We start from the raw sequence: 27,414 nt of genomic DNA on the forward strand, positions 1-27,414 counted from the left end.
GATTCAGACTCGGGTCGGACTCAATTGGATTTGTGTCGGAGTCTCTGTAGACTCCATATCCTATTCATCTCCATTCGGATTCGGATGTTTCTAATCGAATTTGGATTGTGACTTTTTTATCGTAATTTTTCCTTCGGATTGGGTCGGACTCGGTTCGGATTTGAATGTGATTGCCACCTTTACTTGCAAGTTTCATTTATAAACTAAGAGACCAGTTATTTGAAGACATGATCTCTTAAATTTTGTTAATTATTCCACCCTTCACGGATTGCAATAGATTTACAATTTTTAAAAAGTTTCATATAGTCATAACTTTAAAATTTTAGTTTACAATTTCATAAAAAGCTAGCATAACCATTAAACAAATTATATAAGTGTTATCGTTATTATTTAGCTTAATCATGTACATCATTGTTAGAAAATGGGTACACACTATAAGATTAATTAATGTTATAATAGATGCAAGAAAGATTTAAAATAATGTAAATAAAGAACAAAGAGGTTTTACGTGGTTTACTAATGATGTGTTAGCTACGTCTACAGGTAGAGGTGAGGAAATTTTCATTGATCTTGAGCAGTATTAAAGAATATAACTCGGTTATAATCTAGAGAGTTTATATAGTAAGGGGCTTGATTCAAGACATATTCTAACAATCAGTCCCTCCGTATTTTAAAAGAGATAAACTTTGATTGTCATGTAGATTTAAGAGAGTGAGGATCAAAACATGTCAAAAATGAAAAGTATATCTCTATTTAAAATAGGGCAGTTTAAGAAAGTATATCTGTTTATAAAATACGGAAGGAGTAACATATAGTGGAATGAATTAATAACTCAAGTATGTTTTATTTGGCAAAAATGATTCGGACTACTCTGTATTGTAGAGGTATTTTAATCAAGTCTAGCTTTGTACCTCCATTCCTAAATTTTTAAATCCGCCACTGTGAGCAGTGACCATTTAATTCAATTTCATAAGTATGTTTTATTTGGCAAAAATGATTCGGACTACTCTGTATTGTAGAGGTATTTTAATCAAGTCTAGCTTTGTACCTATATTCCTAAATTTTTAGATCCGCCACTGAGCAGTAACCATTTAATTCAATTTCATATTGTGCAATGGGTAAAATATCCCTACAGTATAAGATATCAAATGTATGACCGATCAAAGTTGGTATCTGTGTTCCTGAAAAGAGTGTTAATTATAAATAATTGTGGTCTAGACTTGAACAAGCTGCTGAATATTGAGAGGAAGACAAACAGAGGAGCCAGTGATACATGTAGAAGCAATAACAGAGTTGATAGCCTCACTGGGATGAACATCATCCCAAAAGAAGTGTTGGTTAGCATTCGAGCATGGTTGCAATAGTGGCACTTCTGGAATCACTGGGATGCATGTCGGTGTGCCATTTCCCAACGTTTTACAGCATGGATTTCTACTATCACTTAGCCCTGCACAAAATCAAACACATTTCTACAATTAATTAACAAAAATTAAGGAACTTTATGTATATATGTATGAATTGAGCATAGTAGTAAATTAAGGTGAATTGATTGAAACGTAGGCATATATATATATATATATATATATATATATATACCGTGACTACCGGGGTTGATAATAGCATCATAACCAAGCCAATAAGCATGGCCAAGTATGAAGTGTGAGTTTTCAAGTGTAGAAGTCAAGTTCTTGAGCATCAAAGAAAGCTGAGAATTGAAGTTTAGTACTATTTGATTCACATTTTCATCACATCTTCCGTTGGGCTTGGAATGCCGAAGAATTGATTTAAGGCAACCAAGTGGTCCGAGCTCGAATACTACCACCTTTCTTGCTCCTAATTTGTATAGCTTCTGCACACCATGCAAAATAACAACAGTTTTTGCTTACTTTCAAAATTAAGATTTGGCTGATCGAAATTCGATCTAGTATTTTGAGGGCTGCCCAACTCAAACTAATATATGTATTAATCAAGCGACAAAATGTCTAATTTTAAACTTATGGTTGAAAATCTAGTAACTATGGGTACTACTAGTAATAGTGCACTAAACTTAATTCTTAGTTTGTTTTGAAGTATATTCAATTGAACAAAATGACCTTTTGAGGAAGTTTCATGTGTCGATACTAATTAAGCTAATTAGGTTGTGCTGAGATTAATTAATTGACTGATCGATGACCAATATAGGGTACATTTTGTTGGGTACGTATATATATACCATGTAGATAGAGAGTCGCAGAGTAGTGATGTATATGGATATATTTAGCCTTACTCATGATGTAGTGATGTGATAGTGGTCACACATGGAAGCAATTGGTCGACCTAGTATTAAACCGGCCGAAGCTAAGCAAATTAATAATCCACTTTAATTGGCATCAATGATATTACTCCCTCCGTCCCTTAATACTCGCACCGCTTTCCTTTTCAGGCCGTCCCTTAATACTTGCACCGCTTCTATAAATGGAAATCTTTATCAATATTATATTATTTCTCACAATTACCTACTACCCCACCTACACCCTTACTTCCTACAAAAAATCATTTAAAAATCCACACTCCTCACTCATTACTCCCCACCCCTTACACATTTCCCACTAACTATATTAAAAAATACCCCCCTATCAACTAACACCCATTAAATTAATAAGTCAATTCAAATGTTTTAAACTCCGCACCGATCAAATCGGTGCGAGTATTAAGGGACAGAGGGAGTAGTAATTAAACGAGTTCGAGATAGTATTGTATAAAAGTTTAAAAAAAAAAAAAATCACCTGTAAATTGAGTGATAATGCATCAATGAGAAGTTGGGTAAACTGTTGAGGATCGTAACGTTGTCTTGTATTAGAAGACTTGCCAAAATAGTTGCCGAGGTAATCATTATTGCCAGTGGAGAATAGAGGTGTCAGAAGCTGACCCGACTCCGAAAAACCATCTGTTTCGAACTGTAATCGAACTGGTTTGATCCGAAAAGTTCAGGACCGAAACCCGACCTGTAACCGATTTGACTTTATCCGACACCCGTTTCACCCGATCTGAACTCCACCTGTAACCATTTTTGATCCGACCCAAACTCCACCTGTCACCGGATAGACTCCACCCAAACTCCACCCGACACCGATTTGACCCGACATAAACTTCACCGAAAACCAATTTGACCCGGTAAATATCTGATTTGACCCGATTTGGTTTGACCCGAACTGTTGTCTAACCGACACCGATTTGACCCGGCCTAAACTCCACCCGATATCGGTTTGACCCGACCTGAACTTCACCCGGCACCGATTTGATCCGTAAAATATCTGATTTGACCCGATTTGTTTGAATCGAATTGTTGTCTAACCGACACCGGTTTAACCCAACCTAAACTCCACCCCACCGATTTCACCCGACAAATATCTGGTTTCACCCGATTTGACCCGAACCATTATCTAATCGACTTTTTTTTAAATTGAACCAACCTAACTATATCTGATCTCACTTAATTTTACCTTCAACTCTTTTAATTACTCGAATTCATATATTTGTTTATTTGTTCTTAATAACTTTTTTCCTTCCCTATTCAAAATAATATTAGATCAAGACTAGTTTTGACCATTATTATCTCCAATTTAATCTTATAATATTGAATTGATAATCCAATGTTCTTTACTTTTTACATAAATTTGCATATTTTAGCATAATCAAAAGTGAAGAGAAATTTAAGCTTAAGGGATTGCATTATAGTACGGAATAAGAATTATCCAAACGGGCATGATAAATATTGAAATACTAAACATCAAATTTGTCGACCTATTATATCCTGCTTATTTTATGTTCATAAAAATTTAAGCTAATTAAAAACTAACAAATAAATAATTATAAAATTTCATTTTTATTAAAAACATCCATAAATATTTACATTATTCTCCAATTGTTTGGCAATTTACAAACTGATACTTAATTCCTCCTTGCCTAACATATTTAATTCTTGAAGGCCTCCACTGCATTCCACGAACCACAGAAGGAGAAGAGGCTCCACCGACGACAACTGCAAGTCTGCAATGATAATATAAAGAAAACCACACACAAGAAATGAAACTCTTACATCAGGCTTTATCAATTTCGAAAACGAAAACCACATAAACAAGGAGAAGATCCAAAATATCAATAAAAGTAATACTGAGTTTTAGAGAGAGAGATGAAAGGGATACCTGAAAATACTACCACAATTACCACTAGACGGCAGATTTGAGTTCGATTTTAGTGAGTTTATAGTATTGGATTCGAGTTTTTGAGAGAGATCGAGTGTTAGAGCGAGGTTGAATTGCAGAAACCAAACCCTAACTCGGTTTTTGTGAGAGAATGAAAGCTCACAAAATGAGAGTTGTGTTGAGGTAGGGAGGACTGAAGATTTGAGGAGGCGCCGTTGTGTAATCCGAAATAGGGTTGAGAATTTGAGATTATAATGGTATATTTATATGGGGATCACCAATTATGCCCTACTTTTTCTTAAAATATATTATTATTATTATTATTTATATAATTATATGTTCTTTTTACTCTTTTTTATAAAAAATGGTGTCTATACTAATAATATATTACTACTAGTATCATACTATACTTATTATATTATTAGTAACAAAATTATTATTAAATAATGTTGTGAGTTTACTATGCTTATTATATTAGTACGTACTATGCTTTTTTAATAATATATTAGGACATAATATGCTTATTGTTATGGTTATTATATTTTATTATCATAATTAACATAATAAAAAATGTTAAAAACATGTAGAATAACTTTAGACTCCGTTCTATTAGACTTATTTTGACTAAAATTATATCATCTAAACTTAACTGGACTTATCTGGACTTAACTGGACTTATCTGAACTTAACTGAATTAATCTGAACTGATTAATAACTTATTTTGTCTGAAATAAACTTATTTGTGTGTGAAAATGTCTGAACAAAACTTATATATCTCTAATGATATATATTAATTAGTCGTTCAACCCATTAATCTCTAATGATATATATAGTCAACTAAAAAAGATCTCATAGATTACGTCCCGACATGTGTCTCATTATAATGTTATCAGATCCAAATAGCTATTTACAGTTAAGTACTTTGTATACTAGTAATAATTGACCAATGTTTAATGATATAATCCAATTCTTAATACTTTCAATTCTTACATTTGTAGAGTACGTTATTGTTGTGAATTTTGCGTTCTTATATGCGATTATGATCGTTAACACTTGACATATTGGTCGTTTTTGGTTTCCTGTCGACTGATACAATCTCATAGATTTATTGTTTCATACTTTAATGTCTATGTTATCTCGATATAACGTTATCAGTTTTAATTACCTATTTCTTGTTAATCAAGTACTTGTATACATGTAATAATCATTAAATGTCTAATGATATGATCAAATTCATGATATAAAAATGAATACTGTGTTCTTTAAACTTGTTAGGACTACTAGTAAATTGAAGAATTGTTTTGATAAGTTATACGGAGTAGTTGTTTAACTGTATTAGGAGTATATTTATGATGTATGTTATTATACACTATAATCGTTATTATTTAGTAAGAGTTATATTCTTAATTTCTTATAGATTTACATATATTGTATATCTATTTTTTACATGTGGTTCTCGTTATATAATCATTAATCATCTAATAACTTAAAACAAACATTGATATAACGATGTTGTAGTTTAGTAAATTAAAAATACTCGTAAATACGTAGATTAATAACTTGTTTAATTAGAAATAGAATGAAAACATTAATCGATAATGACTTGAAAAGATATAGAATGAAATCGATCCAACCCGAGACCTAACTGAAATGACCCGAACTGAAATCGAACTGGTACTGAATTGACCCGAACTGAAATGACCCGAGTCAAAGTCTACCCGACCCAAAGTTACCCGACCCGGGTTTGACCCGACAAAACCCGTTAAGGACCCGACACGGGAACACCGGGTCTGTTTTTGACCCGAACCGAACTTGAACCGACCCGAAATTTACCCGGACCCGACAACAATTGACCTGAAATTGACCCGAATCGAATAGACTCGACCCAAACCCGATCTGATCCCGATAACTTTTGACCCGAACTTGACCCGAACCGAATAGACCCGAAGTGTTATGGGTCAACCCATAACCCATCCGGTGACCCGATTTGACACCTCTAGTGGAGAACATGAATATGGACTTAGCCAAGTGTTGGGAAACTGAACTTAATTTTGGAGACAGATGTTTTCTGATACTCCTTTCAAACAATCTCATTTGTTCATCCAAACTCAAGCACCAACCCTACAAATATCGCAAAAAGTTAGTCGTATGTATAGTATAAAACCTATAATTACTTAGTTCTAATGCTAAAATTGCAATAAACTCTATAGAGTACACATGAAACAGCAATTGGAACACGCGCAAAATAGTAGGAGTAACCAATGACGGATTTTGAACGGTTGGGGGACCAAAATAAAAATTAAGCAATATAATATGTAATTTATACAATTATATTAAAATTTTAGAAAGGGGCAGAATTAAAAAAAATACACTACGAAAATTATCAACCAAAAGGGCGGGCCCCACCCAGCATCAAGAAAATTCGCCATTGGAATTAAGTCCTCCAATGTATACCTCGTAACAAATATTTTCGACAAAACAATTGGGTTTCAATTGCACGTCTATACTATATATTAAAAAGTGTTTATAAGAATATGTATGTGTCACGTATGCCTCTCTTTATTACGCCACATCACCACTAATAAACATTATGGCATGTCATTCACAACCAAAAAGCATGTAGCAAGGATTGAACACCATACCTCATGAATGAAAAGTTACACTTCCTACCATCTTAACTAGCTACAATGTTCATTATATATTTCCATGTAAATACAAAATATAATTTTTTTTTTAGTGAATAATAATAAATTAAAGAAAAATGAATGCAAAAAAAATAAAAGGGAATAAATTACTAAACTTATAAATGTAAAATTCATCCCTTCTCATCTTAAGCTTAAAAAACCTGTGAATTGGAGTGCTATTATGATTACAGAAGAGAGAACATTGACACAGGTAAAACATTATACTAATTGCGAAAAAAAAATCAACTTTATTTTGCTTTTCGGGTATGGGGCTTAGATAGGAAGGTTGCTGATCGGACGTTGATCTTGCATCAACACGGAAGTTCGTTAAGGACACCACCTATATGGACACATGTTGGTGATCACACTCCCTACACTACAGCTAACCTTCTGCTGTCTTGTTTACATCATGCAGCAAGCAATGCAGCACGCATCAATACTCCTACAACATCAGCTACACCTGCTCAAGTCTTCTAGAAGAATCCAGCTTAACTGTTAGATTGTATTAATGCTGTTAGATTGTATTCATTCTGATGTGTCAGAATGCTGCCTTCCCATTGGCTTGAACACGTATTACTACTGCTGTATATATACTGAATCATGCTGTAATAATCATTCATTCAATGAGAATCACAATCTTATTTCATCAATCTCTTTTCTTCTTTCTCTCTTCCTTCTTTCTGTTTCTCAAATTCAGTGATTGTCTGTAGACAATCATAGTTCAAGAATCACCTAAAAGGCTGATTCTAACATGGTATCAGAGCGAGTGATCTATTGATCATGCTACAATTGTTTGTTTGACAATCAATCTGAATTTTACAGTTGATTTTGTTTCCAGAAAATTTAGAATTCAACCACAATGCCTGCAGATCAGCAAGATCAAACACTAAATCCTAATTCTGCTTACTATCTAAGCAACAGTGATTTGAATGCCACAAAATTAGTGAGCATTGAATTTGAAGGACAATTTTTCAATGACTGGAAACGATCTATGATGATTGCTCTTTCAGCAAGGAATAAACTGTGCTTCATAGATGGCACTCTCAATCAACCTGCAGCAAATTCTCCAAATTACAGATTATGGTGCAGATGCAATGACTTGGTGATTTCTTGGATGCTAGCCTCACTTGAGCCTAAAATAGCAAGGAGTGTTTTGTACTTGAAGACTGCAAGAGCAATTTGGCTAGAACTGGCTGATAGATATTGTAGAGAATCTGGTCCACAGTTGTTTTCTGTTCAACAGCAGTTGAGTGAGTTGACTCAAGGAGAAGATGAAGGAATTGCTAGTTTCTTTACGAAGATCAAGCTATTTTGGGACCAACTTGATGCACTTGAACCTCTACCTACATGTGTTTGTACTGGTTGTAGTTGTACATTAACACAACAGCTTCTCAAAACTCAACAAAATCAGAGACTCATTCAATTTTTGATGAAATTAAATCAAAGATATGAACATCCAAAGAGCACTATCCTAATGATGAATCCTTTGCCTACAATATCAAAAGCCTATGGCCTTTTACTTCAAGAAGAGCAACAAAAAGAGCTGCATGATCTCAAGAATCAACCACATTCAGAATCAACTGCTTTTAATGCCAGAAGATTTGATCACAAACCTTATAAACCTCAGTATGTACCTCAATCTAGTCAATACAATTCTGGTACTGGATATCAAGCTGCAGGAAATATAAACCAGTACAGAAATTCAACAAGGAACAATTTGTTCTGTGATCACTGCAAGATGAAGAATCACACCATTGATAAGTGCTGGAAACTACATGGATATCCTAAAGATTTCAAAGGAAAAGGAAAAAGAGTAGCAGCAGCAGCTTCATTGGATGAATTTCCTACCAAAGATACACAAACTGAGAAAGAACAAGGAGTAGTTCATGCCACTTTCACTGAGGAACAATACAGTCATTTGATGCAGTATTTGAACACCAATCAGGTTGCTAACCAAGCTGAGAATTCTAGCTCTCACTCACTTGGATTAGCAACAACCTCTCACAAAGGTAATTTTTGCTTAACTGCTAATTTTAAAAGAACATGGATTCTAGATAGTGGTGCCAGTGATCATATGTGTTCTGACTTGTCATTATTTGATTCATTTGAAACTGTGAAAGATAATCAACATACCATAACCATTCCTCATGGAACTGAATTGCCAGTTAAACACAAAGGCATTATTCATCTAGATGCTGGTATTACACTCAGAAATGTGTTACATGTTCCAGAGTTCCATTTTAATCTGATCTCTGTGTCCAAATTGTGTTATGATGCTGGCTGTTCTGTTTCTTTTACAAATAATGATTGTTTTCTTCAGGACCTTTCCAAGAGCAAGCTTATTCTGCTTGGTAGGTCAAATAAAGGACTGTACAGATTAAATGATGAATTGTTAACCTCACACAAGACCTTGCCTCACAATAACTGTGCACTTACAACTGCTGGATCAGCTGCTGTTCAAGAAGCCAAGTTATGGCACCTTAGATTGGGCCACATGTCATTTGGGAAAATAAAAAGTCTAAATGGAGTTGATGTTCCAGGCTGCTTAGCAGAATCATTTTGTCAGATTTGTCCATTAGCAAAGCAAACTAGATTTCCCTTCACAACCAGTTGTATTAAGACCACTAAGGCTTTTGAATTACTACATATTGATGTATGGGGACCTTACTCCACTTTAGACTCTTCTAGGTGTAATCAGTTTTTAACAATTGTTGATGATTATACCAGAATGACATGGACTCATCTTATGAGAAATAAAACTGACTCATTGAAAATTATGGATCAATTTCTAAATTATGTTGAAACTCAGTTTGCTTTACAAGTTAAGCATATCAGATCAGATAATGCCCCTGATTTGATTGAAGGAGGAATGAAGGATTTATTTCTTACTAAAGGGATTTTACATCAGAAAAGTTGCAGCTATACCCCTCAACAAAATGGTGTTGTTGAGAGAAAACACAAACATGTCCTTGAAACAGCTAGAGCTTTGTCATTTCAGTCTCAACTTCCTGACAAATACTGGAGTGAGTGCATTCTCACTGCAACATATCTCATCAATAGAATGCCCTTGAAAAGCATCAATTTCTGCACACCCTTTGAGAAACTCTTTAACAACAAACCTGATTTGTCCCATCTCAGGGTATTTGGCTGTCTTTGTTATATCACAACACCCAAAATCAACAGGAATAAATTCAATCCTAGAGCAGATCCCTGTGTTTTTATAGGATATCCATCAGATCAAAAAGCATACAAAGTTCTTAATCTAGCCACAAATAAAATTGTTACATCTAGAGACATTGTTTTTCATGAAAAACATTTTCCATTCCATTTTTCACCAACACCAACCACCACCTATAAAAATCAGTTCTTCCTACCAGTGGCTACAGAATTCACTGACTTGTCCACCCTTCCTGTTTTTGATTCAAATCCACCTTTTCACTCTTCTGATTCTACAACTACTTCTGCTGCAATCTCTCCTCCTCTCTCACCCACCTCTATACCTTCTCTTTCTCCATCTCCTCCTCCTAATCTCATATCTTCTACTGTATTTCCTTCTTCCCTACCAAATCAATCCTTGGAATTTCCAATTCTCCCTCCTAGAAAATCCACTAGACAAACTAAACCACCATCTCATCTCAAGGATTATGTTTGTCCTTCAGCTACCAGACACTGGTGTAATATTGTAGCTTATGATAGCTTGCCTGCTAAGCACAAAGTGTTCATTGCTGCACATATGGATCTTATTGAACCTACTTCTTATTCAGAAGCTGCTGCAGATACAAATTGGGTTACAGCCATGGAAAAGGAGATTACTGCCCTTAACAACAATCACACTTGGGATTTTGTTCTTCTTCCCAAAGGCAAGAAAGCCATAGGCTGCAAATGGGTTTACAGAATCAAGAAAAATGTTGATGGTTCACTTGAAAGATATAAGGCAAAGGTTGGTTGCAAAAGGTTTCACCCAAAAATTTGGGATTGATTATCATGTAACATTTTCTCCTGTGGTAAAAATGTCCACAATCAGATGCTTAATATCTCTTGCTGCCAGTAAGCATTGGAAATTATTCCAGCTAGACATCAATAATGCATTCCTACATGGCACTCTTGAAGAGGAAGTTTACATGAAAGTCCCAGAAGGTGTTACTGCACCTGTTGGTCATGTATGCAAGCTCACCAAATCTCTTTATGGTCTTAAACAGGCATCCAGACAATGGTTTGCCAGACTTTTAAATGAACTTACCACTCAAGGTTTTAAACAGTCAAAGAATGACTATTCTCTCTTCATCAAGCATGATTCTACAGACATCACAGTGGTGGCAGTTTATGTTGATGATATCATCATCACAGGTTCTAATGAGGACACCATTACTGAGTTAAATAGACACCTACACCAAACTTTTAGCATCAAGGATTTAGGGCTTCTCAACTACTTTCTTGGTATTGAAGTTTGTCACACATCAGATGGCTATATTCTCACTCAAAGGAAGTATACTAAGGAGTTGTTACAAGATTGTAAGCTTGACATCACCAAACCAGCAGTCACTCCATTTCCCTTGAATCTTAAGCTTTCTACTGATGGTGATCTTTATGACAATCCAGAACTCTATAGATGTCTTGTTGGCAAGCTTAACTTTCTCACTCACACTAGACCAGATTTGGCTTTTGCTGTTCAGTCATTGAGCCAATTCATGCATTCACCCAGAATTCCACATGTTAATGCTCTCTCTCACACTCTGAGATATGTTAATCATACAGCTGGTCAAGGAATTCTTTTAAGAGCTACTGACAAGCTTACTTTACAAGCTTTTTCAGACTCTGATTGGGCTGCTTGTCCCACAACAAGAAGGTCTGTTACTGGCTATATTCTCTTACTAGGAAATTCTCCTATTAGCTGGAAATCAAAGAAACAATCCACCATTTCCAAAAGTTCCTCTGAAGCTGAATATCGAGCTATGTCACAAGCTGCTGGTGAAGTTTCTTGGATTGTTAGGCTCTTAGAAGAGTTAGGTGTTACTGACCTCCAACCTGTTCAGCTCAATTGTGACAATCAATCTGCTTTGCACATTGCCAAGAACCCCATCTTTCATGAACGCACTAAACATATTGAAGTTGATTTCCACTTTACCAGAGATAAGGTTCTTGAAGGTCTCCTACAACTAAGTTATCTCCCAACACAGCATCAGTTAGCTGATATCTTTACTAAGATCCTACCTAGTCCTCAACACAGAATACTTTCATCCAAACTTGGCATGATACATGTTCCTCCCATCCCAAGTTTGAGGGGGGGTGTTGGTGATCACACTCCCTACACTACAGCTAACCTTCTGCTGTCTTGTTTACATCATGCAGCAAGCAATGCAGCACGCATCAATACTCCTACAACATCAGCTACACCTGCTCAAGTCTTCTAGAAGAATCCAGCTTAACTGCCTCCCTTAATTCTAGGAATCAGTTAGCATTCAGTTAGCATTCTGTTAGACTTGTATTAATGTTGTTAGATTGTATTCATTCTGATGTGTCAGAATGCTGCCTTCCCATTGGCTTGAACACGTATTACTACTGCTGTATATATACTGAATCATGCTGTAATAATCATTCATTCAATGAGAATCACAATCTTATTTCATCAATCTCTTTTCTTCTTTCTCTCTTCCTTCTTTCTGTTTCTCAAATTCAGTGATTGTCTGTAGACAATCATAGTTCAAGAATCACCTAAAAGGCTGATTCTAACAACACATATTTACAAAAAATAAACCTCACTAAAAGTAAAACCCGGAGCAATGTCCATGTCACACACTAGTTTGTTTTTTAACCTTTGTTTTTGTCTTCTACAGTACTAGGTATCTCTTATCATAAAGGTGAGACGATAAATAGATCAACTATATACTCCCTCCGTCCCGGAATACTCGACCCGGTTTGACCGGCACAGAGTTTAAGGGACTTGAATTGACTTATTTAATTTAATAGGTAGTAGTTGATAGTGGGGTATTATTTTAATGTAGTTAGTGAAAAATGTGTAAAGGGGTGGGGTTGGGGGAGAGTAGGGGTTGAATTTTTAATTATTTTTTGTATGGAGTAGGGGGTAGGTGGGTTAATAGGGGTGGAGTGAGAAATAATATAATATTGTTAGAATATTTCCATTTTAAGAAACAGGTCAAGTATTAAGGGACGGCCCGATAAGAAAAACATGTCAAGTATTTCGGGACGGAGGGAGTATTTCGGAGTATAAATTAAATGCATTTTCCTAGAGACAATTTCTCAATGGAACCTCATACATCACATGCATGCCGTTAGAATCGGGATTAGCCTCGATACTCCGATCTGTTGCATGAATAATCAAACAGAAGTTGGCACCACGTACGGAGTACATCACACTGATCATATTGCCGCATTGATTATTCACTAATCTTAAGAAGTTTCATTATCAAAATTATTGTTAATTATTCTTTCTTTAATTTCTAGCTATATAGAAGGAACGTAAATTACGTAAAATTATAAGTACAAGATACTAATAAGACCGATGACACATTTTTTTAGTATCAGATACTAATAATAGGACACATTTTTTAGTTGATCATGTGTACGCTTTTTTGACTAGGGTTCCAACCTAATATGACACTTTATCTTACCTTCTAAAAAAATGTTTACGCTCTTTTCTATAATGAATTCCTTAATTAGTATGGAGTAACATAATTTGGATAATTCTTGAAATATTGAATAATAAGACGATCAAATTATAGTTTCATGCTACGTAAGAAATATTTCATTTTCTGAAGGGATAGTTTTATTCTCCCTCCGTCCCTTAATACTCGATCTGTTTTGACTTTTTGCACTATTCACATAATTCACTTTCACCTTATTTTATTTCTAGTATATGAAAACAAATGTTAGTATATAATATATTGTTGGCTTCATCTTAATATATATTTTCAAAATACTAATACTTTTATATGTTTTTGTAATATGTAGTTAAAGAAATTGGTTGTCAAAGTTGTGCATTGGTAAGCTTGTCCGGTCAAAGCAGGTCGAGTATTAAGGGACGGAGGGAGTAAGAACTTAAGGGCTCGTTCAGTATCATTTTTTGTTTCTAGTTTTCTGTTTTTACAAAATTAAAAACCAAAATATGAATACCACACAAAGTAGTTTTCAGTTTTTTGTTGTCAGTTTTTAAAATCAACATGATTACTATAAGTATGCTTATTTTTAGTTAATGATTCAATTTAAACCAAAAAACTAAAAACTGGAAACTGATAGTGATTCTAGTTTAAGACTTAAGAGAATGGTTTTTTTGTTTTTTGAAGCCTGTTGATGACAAGTAACGTTCGATTGTTCAATTTTTCATTAATATTACAAGAATTTCTCATGTCCATTTCTTGAGTGAACAAACTAATACTTGAAGCAAGAAATTGAATTGAATTCACAAAGAATTAGCAAATTAAGAGCAAATTTTACTAAGCCTAAATAAACATTAATTAATAAGTGTTGATGGCGGATATCTTACAACATCTTTTCCAGTTTCGGGTAGAATGCCACAAGCTCCAGATGCATAGTTATACCCCATTAGCGTATTTGGCCTTAACCACGATGGCATAACATATGGTGGCGGATATGGCAGTCCAAGATATTCAGCTACATACATTACAAATTTGTATTAAATTATTAATCAGAGTACGTAGTATATGATACAAATACGAAAATTACGATTCTACACATAATCTGTAAATTTCATACGTGAGAAATGATCAAAAGTTCATAATATTTTCGAAATATATACTGAGATGCATGAATCTGACAAGATCTCAAGTAATAATAGTTGATGAATATTACAATGAGAATTTAAGGTTAACATTTTTCCACTTTAGACACAATTTTTAAATTTTGTTAAGAGTTTTTTATACTTAGATACTAGAGTACATGAATGAAATACAACAATACTTCCTCTGTTTTATTGCGTACACACAACTCTCTCGCTGCTTTCTCTCCCTCTCTTTTTTTCTAGGTTTTATTTTCTAGGCCGTTATAGGCCGAAAATAGTCTAATTTCGAAGAAATTAGACTATTTCAGACCCTTTGTCTTCAATTAATTCATCTATTGTCTCTTTAAAGTCAATAATTTTTACCATATGGGCGGAGTTCGTCCTTGTTCGTTAGTCTCTCTATAGTGGAGTTAGTTTTAGTTCGTTTGGTTTGTCGTTCACTCGTACTGGATTTATGTAATATTGGTCCGTTGATAAAGTTATATGCGGGAAATATCAATTTTTCGAGTACATCCAGATGAATCAAGTGGAAACCAAATCGTTAGACATTTTCTCTGAAAATGTTGTAAGTTCCAGCGTTTTATACGGGAGACGTTCTACAGTGCAAGATATATTCAACGACCGTATAGTTTTGATGAAAGAAACCTTTATTTGATTCAATTTGTCATGCATTTGTTAGATCTATATTTATCTTGTAGATGTCGTGGGACTCTTTATTAATGAATGAATTTTCCTTTAAAAAAAATACTAGAGTACATATGTATGTACAACAATATGAAAAATTGTGAGTAGAACACATTTGTCAGTGTCCTCACCTTATTGTGAGTAGATCAAAAAATCAGATCAACAATAGAAATTCAGACCAGAAAAAAGCAAAAAACGCTCACAGAAAACATTCAAAACAAATCAAACCAGGAAAAATCAAATCAGATCAGGTGAAAAGAACAAAGTCGTAGTATGGTGTACACCTTAGTGTTATAGATATATAATTTGAAAATGTTAGAAGAAAAATTTGCTCTTAAATATAAAAAGAAACTTTTTACTCCGTAAGTAAGAACATATGAGATCAATATCATGATGAACACTACAAAATTTAAAGGACATATACACGTACCAATAAAATCAACAACGAGTTTTCCATTCGTAAATCTTCCGGTAGATTGGCCTTTAGGGAAATTTTGACCATAAGGAGGGTAATTTGCTTTGGCCAATGTAGGCAACCAGTTGTTGTTTCCACCATCAAACAACGAATCTCCAAACACATACAAAGCAGGGACTAGAGGTCGTGATGAACCACAATCACCCCAGAAAAATTGTGACAAAATCAATATTATGGAAATTAATATTTTTGGCGACATTTTTTTAATATGTGATCAACTTTTTTGGGGGGTCAGTTTACAGTCTCTAGTTAGTTGTGGGAAACTCGAACGCACGTCGTTACCTCGACCGTCGTCGAAGAAGAAATGTGGGAGGTTACCAACATGGAATTAGCACATGATATGGAGTTTAATTATATGTAGAGACAGAAAACTACGGAGTAGAAATTTAGGGAAAGATGAAAGGTCAACTTAATTAATTTTAATTTTGAGTTTTATTGTAGTGCAAGTAATTAATAATGCTGAGAAATTATGATTGTTATCAGTTCTGAGGGAATATTGGAAGTTTGGAACCGGTTGGCATGACATGAATTCATGTCTACATTATCAAGGAATAGGATATTCATTCGTATTAAGCATTGTTTTTATAGTTACACCGGTAGGAGTACGCTTCTAGGGTCGAGCGATATACACTGTTACATGTATACATATAACTAGCTTTTGACAGAGCATATCAATTACCTAATGTGGCCGCTTCTCCCCTCTCTCCCTCTTTTTTCTCTCTTTTGAGGGTTTATAAAAAATAGGGTTTTCTAGGACGAAAATAGCCAATTTTTCGTAAATTTGGTTATTTCCGCCTCTTCTCTTTCAATTCTGTTGTGTTTTTGCGTTAGATCTCTATAAAATTACATAGTTTTAGTGTAGTGAGTACTCCTATGGTGGGTTTGATTGTTTCGATGTAGTAAGTACCTCTATGGTGGGTTTGTTTTTAGTTAAGTTTTGTATGTTTAGGTTCAGGTTGTTTCTTTGGAAAAGACTTATGTGGGATCGAAGAGGATGTCAATCTTTCGACTACAATCAGACGAATCAGACGGAAATCATATTTGTCACAGCTACAACAGATCTATAGACCCCCTCGTTAATGAAGGCTGTAAATCACAGCGATATAAAGAGGGTATACAAAATGTTTGATATACTACGATCGTAGCTATGATGAAAAGAAGTTTTTATTTGATTCGATTGCTATGTATTTGTTAGATTTAAATCTTTATGTAGATGTCGTATGACTTTTTACCAATGAATTAATTTGTTTATCAAAAAAAAATATAACTAGCTCACTACAAGAATAAGTAGTAAATAGGGCGATTTTTCTGTAAAAGGAAGGGCAACTGAAAAATTGTCCTAGTAGAACAAATCAAATAGGGCAACCATCTTTCGCCTCCTTTGAAAATAACAAGAGGGCGAAAATTTATATTTGTCTTCTTTGATACTACTAAAAAGGGCGAATTTTAAATTTTGCCTTGTTTGATCAATTTATTAAAAAAAAAAAAAAAATCAAAAAATGCCAAACTCCGTAATCTTAATAGCTCACATATTCTGTATTAGGTGTTGTAAACTCCGTCTTCCCCAGACTCCCAAAATGAAAAAACCTTAAATGTTCAATTTAGCTTTTCTTCTACCTTTCTCTCTCCTTAATCTCCAATTTAATTTCTCTCTCCCAATCTTCAATTGTGCTAAGCTCAACAACCTTCCTTTTCAGCAGTGTCAACGTAATACCACATCTCTACTGTCGATTGTCAGCCTTCTGGTACCGGCGGTAAACTTGTTTCGTCTCTGGTACTCTCCAACTCGCCGGCGAACAACACGCTCTCAAATGCAGTCAGGTATCGCTTTTTTTTAAAAAAAAATGGAATTTTGGTGATGAATTGATTGATTTAGGTTTTTTGGTTTTGATTGTTTGGTTAATTTTGTTGTTGTGATGCTGAATTGATAGGTTAGGGTTTCCGGATATTATGGAGGATGTAGTGTTTGTTTGTTGAAATGAATTGTTTGTGTTTTGTTTGATCTACGTTTCGATGACAATTTTCTGAAACTGTTTCGGTAATTGAGCGATGAATCGGGGATGACTTTGGAAATTAGGGTTTTGGAAGGGTTTTTATCTCGTGAACTTTTTTTGGGGTCTTGAATGGAACACTTAATGTAGGATTGTGGCTTTGAGTACTTGAAATTAATTGATTAGTTGTCATTGGAATATGGTTGCATTCACTGGAGTGAAAAATTTAGAGGAAGGGGAGGGTCAGTCCAAACCTTAAGCTAGATCACCCAAGTTCATTCTAGTTAATTATCCTTTTGGAAATCAACTTCTAATTCAATAGTATCTAAATTCTAACATATAAAGAGTACTAAAGTACTACATATAATGATATAAGATAAGCAACAAAAAGGAAGAAGATACCTTATTATGCAGTTCAGCAGGAACATCCAAGTCAATGTAAATAGAGTTGCCAAATAAATGAGATCCTTTGTTTCCTCCAGTTGTTGAAATGGAAGCATCATCAAATGCAGTTGGATTGAGAACCATAGTTTCATCGATTGGGAAGCCGGGTTGTGCAACACTCGAAAATGTATAGGGTAATTCATCTAACTTGACTGAAACAATTGAAAGCAATAGAGTCATGAATATCCATGATAAACTGGGAAACGACTGTAGCAGACAAATTGATTGTTTGTGGTCGGATTACCATTGTTGTTGACGCAATCAATAAACCAACCAAAATTAACAACAAAAGGCTTATTTCTAAAACCATGATTCAATGCATGTTTTAGTTTGTGTCCACCAAGATTGTGAAGAGAAAGAGAGAATCAAGGAGTAACATGGATTTAGAATGACAAATAAGAATTCATTCATAGAAAAGGATATCTGGACCAGCAAGCGGGTGCAATTAGGATGCAAATTAGGGGTGTATTTACCACCTAATATCTTTGTGGCTTCCACAACTTGCTTCCTTGTTGATGTGTTTTGTGATTTGCAGGTCCCCAACACGGAGAATGTAAAGTACTTCTGATGTACAGAAACATTCTTCGATCAAGATTTTGCAAGACACAATAATCAGTGTCTTCGGGATCTACTCTGGGTATTACCAGACATGTGAAGGTGACAGGTTTGGGGATATGTCCTCATTCGCACCACCAGTCAGTGAGTCAACTCAAAACCAACTGCCTCTTTAGGTACAAATCAAGTTCGAATCCGTCAATTCTTTCTTTCCCTGCTGCCTATCCTCAATAAAATGTCTGGAGAGGTGTGAGAATCTGAATTAGATTTATCTTAAGTGCTCCACTTTTGACAGCAGATTTAGTTGGAATAAGCAATGAGATTAGGTGAGTTCTGTTGGTGTCTACACCAGCTGCAGCTGATGCATGCTTTGAATTTTCCTATTTCAGTTTGGAAACATGACCACTAGTGGGATCTCTATTTTGATCCATGCTGTATATACAATATTCCTCGATATATGGCATTAAGATTTACATGTATGTCTCTCTAAATCCATTTCCACATCCTCTAGATTCATTCATCAATATGCTGTCTAATAATTTCATTTTATTTTACTCAGTTTGTACTAGCTCTGGATCGAGAGATTATGATTACAACTTGTTTGAAAAAGGATAGAAGCAACTGATAAGCCTCTACTTGAAATTCAGGAATTCAAGCTAGTTGTTTGCATAGGTCCCGAGTTTGAGTGCAGGTTGAAGGTCCGAGTCCACCAATTGGCTTTCAGGTATATGTCAGGAAAGTTCTCTCTTAACCTGCAAAATTCTAAATAAGTATATTGGTGATGTATTGTCCTAAATAGAAGTGTCGCCCGGAAATGTTGAACTCAGCCTAAATTCTGTATTTTTCAAAACTAAAGAATTTTATTGTTGTTGTATGTGAAAAATTAGCTAGCTTTTACAGACTCCTTTTCTTATTGTTTTCGTGTGGCTTATTTGAGTGCAGGTTGCTGCAAATTATGTTGCAAATGGTTCCTTCTGCAAATTATCTTCAAATATTTTAGCATGTCTTCTTGTTCCTTTGCAAAACACCATCCTTGAAACTTCTTCCGATGATCTTGGACACTATTCAATAGAATTACTGGTACTGAACATATAATATCTCTTCTTTTCACATTGTCTCGTTTGTTCTAATTTTTATTTTCTCCTACTAGCCTACTAGCTCAATTGGTAGAGCATTGTGCAAATGCACAAAGGATGTGGGTTCAAATCCCATGTAGGTTAAATTGCTCATTTGATAATATATTGAAATAAGCCATGGCTAGTTGATTAAAATTGATTTGCTAAAAATGTGAACAAAGAGGGAGAAATAGTTGTTTGCCTTATTTGGTTTAAAACAAAGAAGGCAAAAACAAGTGTTGTGTTTGGTTTTGATCAAACAGGGCAAACATAATTGCCCTATTAAAGCTGTTTTAGAGGAAGAAAAGTAATCAAGAAGGGCGAGATAAAGGTTGCCTTCCTTGAGTTCAACCAAAGAAGGCGAAAGTTGTTTGCCCTCTTTGGTTTTGATCAAAGAGGGCGAAATTAGAGAGTTACCTTGAAAATCTAATAGGACGAATCTAACAGGGCGAGTCAAAGGCGATTTTTAAGTCGCCCTTAAAGGTTAGGAGGGCGATAATTTGATCAAACAGGGCGACTTGTTTCGCCCTCTTTGATCTTGTTTGTTGTAGTGGCTTTTGATCCGTTCAAAGAACGGACAATTATATATATAATGGATGTATAACCGTCTTTTAAAGTTCTAATTTTATTGAAAGTTTGTGTTTTTAGTGAGAACTAGCATTTTAACCCGTGCAATGCACGCGCGGGAGCATTTTGTAAAGTTCAATAAGAACTTAGGGAGTACATAGTTATATTGCTCGACATACAATAACTTAGATATTATGAAATTTTAAATTATTTATATGCATTCGTAAATTTTTGCTTATTTACCAGTCTCTGCCGCCATCCTAAAACCCTAATAATTGAGATGCTTCTTTAAAGCCAAACATCTTCTCAATGAATGGGATTATAGACTCCGTTTGGACTCTATTCAATCCCACTCCTTTCTCTCCTCTCAACATCCTTCAACCACCGTCCTCCTGTTAGGTTATGATACATATGAATAAACATAAATCATGCGGAAAAACCATAATGCCAGAAAACATATTATTTACACATAATCATTTAGCATAATTCAGATGCATACACTTTGTAGCGTGCCCTCCCTAGCTGCGCCCGAACCGAACAAGAACAAGTCTTTAGGACTCCAAGTGTCATCCCTCCGTAGACAGTCCATAGCACGTCCGGATCCGCCTTAAGATTGACCAACTAGAATCGCCCTTAAGTTTCTTAGATTTTCGGCTATTTGGGTGCAAGTGTTTGGCTGATTTTTGCTTAAAATCTTATCTTGAATACTTCAATAATCGTCTGTTAAATATGTGACCCTAGGCCTATATTTATAGAGTTTATGGAAAGGAATTATAATCGTACTAGGATATGGATTTATTAATTAGAATCCTACTTGAACTCTAAATAATAAATTTAATCTATTAGGATTAAGATTTAATCATTGCACGAATTCCGATAGGATTAGGATTCGTTACGAACACGAGTGTCGCAACGACCACGAGGGACGCACGCACCCGCGCAGGCCTTGCGGCCCACACGAGTGGGCGCTGCCTCGCAGCCCACGAGCACACGCTCCAGCGCGCGCGCCTACGGCCTTGCTGGGCCTGGCCTTGCGCTGGGCCTGGCGAGGCTGTGGCCTTCGTGTTGGGCGCTTGGCTTGCTGGGCGCGGGCCTGGCTTCGTGCTGGGCCTTCGTCTGGCAAGCCTCGTCCGATGCTAATTCGTACGATGCGCTTCCGATTAAATTCCCGGTTCCGGAATTCATTTCCGATACGACCAATATTTAATATTTCCGATTCCGGAATTAATTTCCGTTTCGAACAAATATTTAATATTTCCGTTTCCGGAATTATTTTCCCATTCCGATTATATTTCCGATTCTGACAACATTTCCGTTTTCGGCAATATTTCCGATTCCGACAATATTTCCATTTCCATTAATATTTTCCGATACGTACCATGTTTCCGTTTCCGGCAACATCTACGACTTGGATAATATTCATATTTCCGATACGATCCATATTTTCGTTTCCGGCAATATCATCGTTTCCGGAGTCTTCATTTCTTGCTTGTGACGATCTTAGCTCCCACTGAAACCAAGATCCGTCGATTCCGAATATCCATAGATGGAGTATTTAATTCCATTAAATACTTGATCCGTTTACGTACTATTTGTGTGACCCTACGGGTTCAGTCAAGAGTAAGCTGTGGATTAATATAATTAATTCCACTTGAACTGAAGCGGGCTCTAGCTAGGCATTCAGCTCACTTGATCTCACTGAATTATTAACTTGTTAATTAATACTGAACCGCATTTATTAGACTTAATATTATATGCATACTTGGACCAAGGGCACTATTTCCTTCAGTCTCCCACTTGTCCTTAGGGACAAGTGTGCATACTTGGACCAAGGGCACTATTTTGAATAATGTAATTATAATAAATTTTATTTATTCTAATTATTTTACTAAAATTAAAATCATGAATTAATTTAAATACGACTGAAATTAAATTAAACTTTTTGGATTCAATTATAAATTTATATGAGCTTTAAATTTTAATTAAATTTGTATGTTTCCGGTTAGACTAGAAATACATTTTTATGTTTAAAATTAGTAAAGCATATGAATTTATTGGTTTAAGTGGGAGCCCTTTTTAGTCATATACTCTTGATTAGGTCTACAAATCCTTAAGGTTAAAACAACTTGATTAGAATTAATAAGGACTGAATAATTTGTAGATTATTTGTGCCCTTGATTAATTGCTGCAAATGTTTATGTATGCATAATGTGTTTTACTAACCAGCTATGTGGGCCATTCATGATAATGAATGGGTGAATGGTATGTATTGTATATGTACTGTTTTGCAGGTCATGAAGTGACTAGTATGGCCCAAATAGGATAGAAAATATGGTCTGCGTACCATTAATTTGAATGTAATTGGTCTAAAGTACCAAAGTTGTTTTTCAATTCAAATATGGTCTGCGTACCATCAAATAGTTGTAATTAGTTTTAATTATAGCTTATCCTATTTGAAGAAAATGGTGCCTCCCACGGAGATTTTCAAGACGGACTTTGAAGTTAAAGCTTCAAGATGAAGTCGGGCCATACTAGATCACATTTATCTTATGCATGTTTTAAGTTATTTATTGCTTTTAAATATGTCTTAAAATGCATGAGATCAAAGCTTGATTATGTTGCATGATTAAGGATTTTAGTTCACTTAAAATCTAACCAACATAGTAAGAGCCTTAAGTTCCAAACTTAAAAATTGAGTTAAAAGGTGCCATGCCAAAATATACACTTGCTTGGATATCCTTTACATCAATCTAGTAATAGTTTTCGCTCAGCGAGGTGTTACTTATTGATCCTAAAGGGGCAAGGTACACAAATAATTGTGAGTACAGGTTAGTTTTGGTGAAACTCAACGATATAAGTAAGGAGTCCTTTTATGTCGTGGCAAAATTGATAGGTTTACCTAATAAGTTCTTAGACGTACCTATCAACCAAGAGTAGTTTCTAGACTATTAGCAAAAGGATTTTGCTTACCTAAAATGTTTTAGAATTGAGTCGACAAACTGTGCTTAATTCTTCAAAGGTTTTAGGGTCTTGGAATCATTTTATTCACACCTGCCGGAACACATAATTCGAATAAAATGCTAATGACTTGTTTAAATTGCATGATTGCTTTAATTTTCAAGTTATTACTCATGATAAATGTTTAGACTTTGCATGCTTCAATGTATGTTTTAATTATTGTTTATAATTAAATATCTTGCACTGCGGTAAATCCTTTTAGAAAGGTAACAGTAAATTTCTTCGATTGGTAGTGAATTCAAGAACGATTCACGGAAATGAGAGAAAATGAGCGATTTAAAATGTACGTTTCTTTTAGCGACTTTTATGGTTGTTTTCGAGTATCAAAGTCGAATGGCAAACCGATTGGTGCTTGTGAATTCAAAATACAATGTAGTTTTGAGATCATAAAGCATTGAGCTTAAACTCTCAGCTTTACCAATGGTTAACAACCTAATATCTTTGTCCATTTAATTCTCGAATGAGTCTAGTCCCTAGACATTCGAATAGATCGATGCTTAGAGAACTTTAGAAGCTTCTGGTAAGATCATCTAGTTGAAACAGGATATTCAACATAAATTAAATGGAAAGAACCTTGTTGGAGTGACATTGGACATGTCTAACAAAATATAAAAGTCAACACTAGAGAATTCAATTCTTAAGGCTATAAGAAAGGGTACAAGAAATAGGAAAACAAAGGAACAGATGAAAGGAATTTACAATTCCGTTTCTACCTGTAAGTTTATGTTTAAAGAAAAGTGACCTAGGAATCAAACTTCCTTGGTATCATATACCGCTTGAGGTTCTTACTTCGGTAATAACTCAAACAATGGAAGCTAGGATACACTAATGACCTACAAGTGGGAAATGAAGCATGGCAATGCTACATTAGTTGTAGGGTCATCTAGTTTGTTTTAAGTCCTTTCAAAGGCTGGAACTTAATGGCTATTTTGTTCCATAATCAGCATACCTAAATTTCTGTTTTTCAAACACAGAAAGACTCACATTCAAGAAAAACAAAAACAATGTTTGTTTGTTTATTTGAGTGAAATGGTCAATTACGGGTTGAGTCAATATGCTTGATTAAAACAAACAACTCTTTAACAATAAAAACTTAACTAGGTTCAAATCAACCCCTTGATTTGAGTTCCACTAATCTTTGGCATTGTTGCTTAGACCATATCAAGTTAACATTCAAAAGCTCTATTTTGATGGACTTTTGAAAGTTCATTGATTTCTAGATCAATTTAAGACGACTAGTCTTACTTGTTGAAAGTAACAAAAGATATGAACTATTGTTAGAACGCCTAGACAATAGAGTTCAAAGCTAAAGAAAGATTTTATGACTTTATTATTTCACATGGATTTGAGTGAATATAGGTTTATTTACTCAAAGTGATATAAGTTTGAATCTGTTTGACTAGTTCAAAGATTCAGAAGTATAAAATCCACTTGGCAAGAAATCATAAAGATCTAGGTTAGATCATGTTGATGATTACTTGAGACCAAATATGATCATCAATGATTGTGTGTTGTAATTTCACAATCTAAGTCCATAAGATATGGCATATCTTAGTTGGAATAATCGAAGTCAATTAGTACTTGATTCGATTAATGATGAATCATAAAGACTTTTCCTATAATTTCTAAAACAAAATGCTCAACTACCACCAAACTAAACCAAATTCGTCAAAGCTATTTCAGAATATCTTTTCATAATATATCTAAAGAGTTGCTAAACTCACTGGGAGCTTAGTGTTTGTTATTCAACAAACTAAGGCCCAAGTATAGATATATGTTTCATTGTGATTTATTCAAATGAGACACAAGGGTATAGTTTCTACCACGAATTTTTGAGAACATAATGTTTGTTTGCTCTAAATAATGTCCTTTTGGAGATTCATTTCCAAAATGACAAGTGGGAGAAAATAGACCTCGAAAGTCTTCGAGGCGAACAACAAACATAAACGGACATTCTGGAGGCTTTTCGAAGTTCTTTAGAAAATCCGAACACTTATTCTTTGAGGACTTTAGAAGTGGCTTTAAAGAATATACATCTCTTAGAAGACTTTATAAGTGCTTCAAGGAGAACAAAATATTCAAAGGACTTTCAAGTGGCTATTGATATTCTGTTGTTTGATGTTCTAATCCCATGTAGGCATAGAGTTCAAGTCACTATGAGATTCTTCTATTAGATAGTGAAGAAACCTACAACTTGCAGTCAAACTATTATCATGTAGATTAATGAGTTTGTGACTTATAAGAAAGCTATGACGAAACCCAGATTCCCTAAAATGGTTAGAGGCCATATATAGACTCAAATGTTTTAAATGGTTAGAGGCCATAAAACATACTAAATGTTTTGATGACAAAATTGAAATTTTGTTGATTTGCAAGAATAGTTTCACACCTATTGGTTGCAAGTTTGTTTTAAGGATAAAAACCATCAAACATGAAATTGTGTTCACACACAAAGCTAGATTAGTTGCTAAAGGTTACAAGCAAATTCACGGCGTGGACTGTGTTGAAGCCTCATGCAAAATCGTAATGCTTAAGTCTATAATTCAAGCAATGATTGCATATTGGTACATATGGCAATTGGATGACAAAACATCTTCCTCAGTCAAATGTTGGAAGAAACTATGTACATGGCATGTCATAGGATTTGTGGATCCAAACAAATGCTTGAAAAGGAATGCTAGCTTATGAAATCTAAGTACAGATTTAAGCAAGCAATTGGGAATTAGAAATGTATTTTAGTGAAACTAATAAGTATTTTAGTTTCATAAAATGTACGTGATTCTTATAGATATATAAGAAGTTTAGTGGGAGTACATAAAAACTTAATTGGTTCTATGTGTATCATACACATATCTCTCTATTGTGAAATAACATTCAAATGCTAATGACTTGGATTTGAAATTATTCATCAATGATGGACCATGGCGAAACTTAGTACATACTGGGTATTAAGATCTATTTACAAAGATCTTATAATATTGTTTTGGATTAAGTAATGACATTTACTAAATCAAACACGAAATACTCCATTGGAGATATTCGACCCATGTGAATAAATCTAAGTAAAAGATGTCTGAACTATGTATAAGCGTTTACTAAGTTAAACATCAAAGGATCTAAGTAAGATTCTTAACCTATATTATATGTCAAAGAATTTAGCTAGATTTAGTATCTACTGAAACTAGATGAGCTAAACTTACATGAATAGAATTCAATTGGGAATTATTCTGCAAAAGAATTTATCATGTATGATATAATATGAGGATCTCCAAAAACGTATCGTATGACTTTAGGCATAACGAACATATACCAATCTCTATTGATCTAAGTGAAGATCAACTAGATTGAGATCAAGAAAAACTTATGGTACTTGAAAAGGTACATAGGAATAGTTCTTGATTCAAGGAAATAAAGATATGCTAAATATTGATGCTACACGCATAAACACTGGCAAAGGATCAAGCAAGACCCTTTGGAGTTAACCATTGACAAGGACGAGCTATAGAGCATTGTGTTTTGAAATGGCAACATGGATTGGAGACCATGAGTTGTTGCGTGGGAAATTAAAATAATAATTTCTATGTTCTAAGATATAGTTGGAGAGTTTTCCACATATCCGTGAACTGCTTGGATAAGTAAATCCAAACCAAAGCATCACTAGCAACCTATACAGTTGAAGTAGAAATACTTATTGCCTAAGAAGCAATAAAACTGATTTGTTTACATTAAAAGTTCTTCATTGAACTTGGCTGGATCACATGTCTGCTGACTTGATGGTTCTTCATTGCAAAATGCGTAGAACCACTATTTAAGTAAGAAAGACTAGATCACATAATAAACAAACTCAAAAGATCTTATCATCCTATCTCGAAAAACATTCGATGAAAGGGATATTAAGATTAGCAAAGCATGATAACTAAACCTATGCAACAAGTGAGAAG

At 34.6% G+C, this 27,414-nt stretch overlaps 1 protein-coding gene and 1 long non-coding RNA gene across 2 annotated transcripts; both read right to left on the bottom strand.

The window, feature by feature from the left end:
• Window positions 1–828: 828 nt before the first annotated feature.
• LOC110806070 (GDSL esterase/lipase 7-like) lies at window positions 829–16,094 on the bottom strand. Its single transcript, XM_056836429.1, has 6 exons — window positions 15,739–16,094; window positions 14,370–14,497; window positions 6,194–6,305; window positions 2,766–2,890; window positions 1,597–1,849; window positions 829–1,447 (listed from the first exon to the last, which is right to left on the bottom strand). Exons 1-6 carry the CDS (start codon window positions 15,980–15,982, stop codon window positions 1,215–1,217), a joined length of 1,095 nt encoding a protein of 364 aa, XP_056692407.1. The 5' UTR covers window positions 15,983–16,094; the 3' UTR covers window positions 829–1,214.
• On the bottom strand, window positions 3,847–4,323 carry LOC130467736 (uncharacterized). The gene is made up of 2 exons (XR_008927452.1): window positions 4,185–4,323; window positions 3,847–4,029 (listed from the first exon to the last, which is right to left on the bottom strand). It is a non-coding gene; the product is annotated as an uncharacterized lncRNA (long non-coding RNA).
• Window positions 16,095–27,414: the final 11,320 nt, after the last annotated feature.

The sequence above is a fragment of the Spinacia oleracea genome, chromosome 1 (genome assembly GCF_020520425.1).
Source record: "Spinacia oleracea cultivar Varoflay chromosome 1, BTI_SOV_V1, whole genome shotgun sequence".
NCBI lineage: Eukaryota > Viridiplantae > Streptophyta > Magnoliopsida > Caryophyllales > Amaranthaceae > Spinacia > Spinacia oleracea.

Excerpts from the sequence above, each read along its gene's own strand:
- LOC110806070 (XM_056836429.1), bottom strand. The coding sequence starts at position 15,982 with ATGTCGCCAAAAATATTAATTTCCATAATATTGATTTTGTCACAATTT. Across the intron at positions 14,498-15,738 it reads ACTCGTTGTTGATTTTATTG|CTGAATATCTTGGACTGCCA; the intron begins GTACGTGTATAT and ends TAATGTATGTAG. Across the intron at positions 6,306-14,369 it reads CCGAAACTGGAAAAGATGTT|GGTTGGTGCTTGAGTTTGGA; the intron begins GTAAGATATCCG and ends CGATATTTGTAG.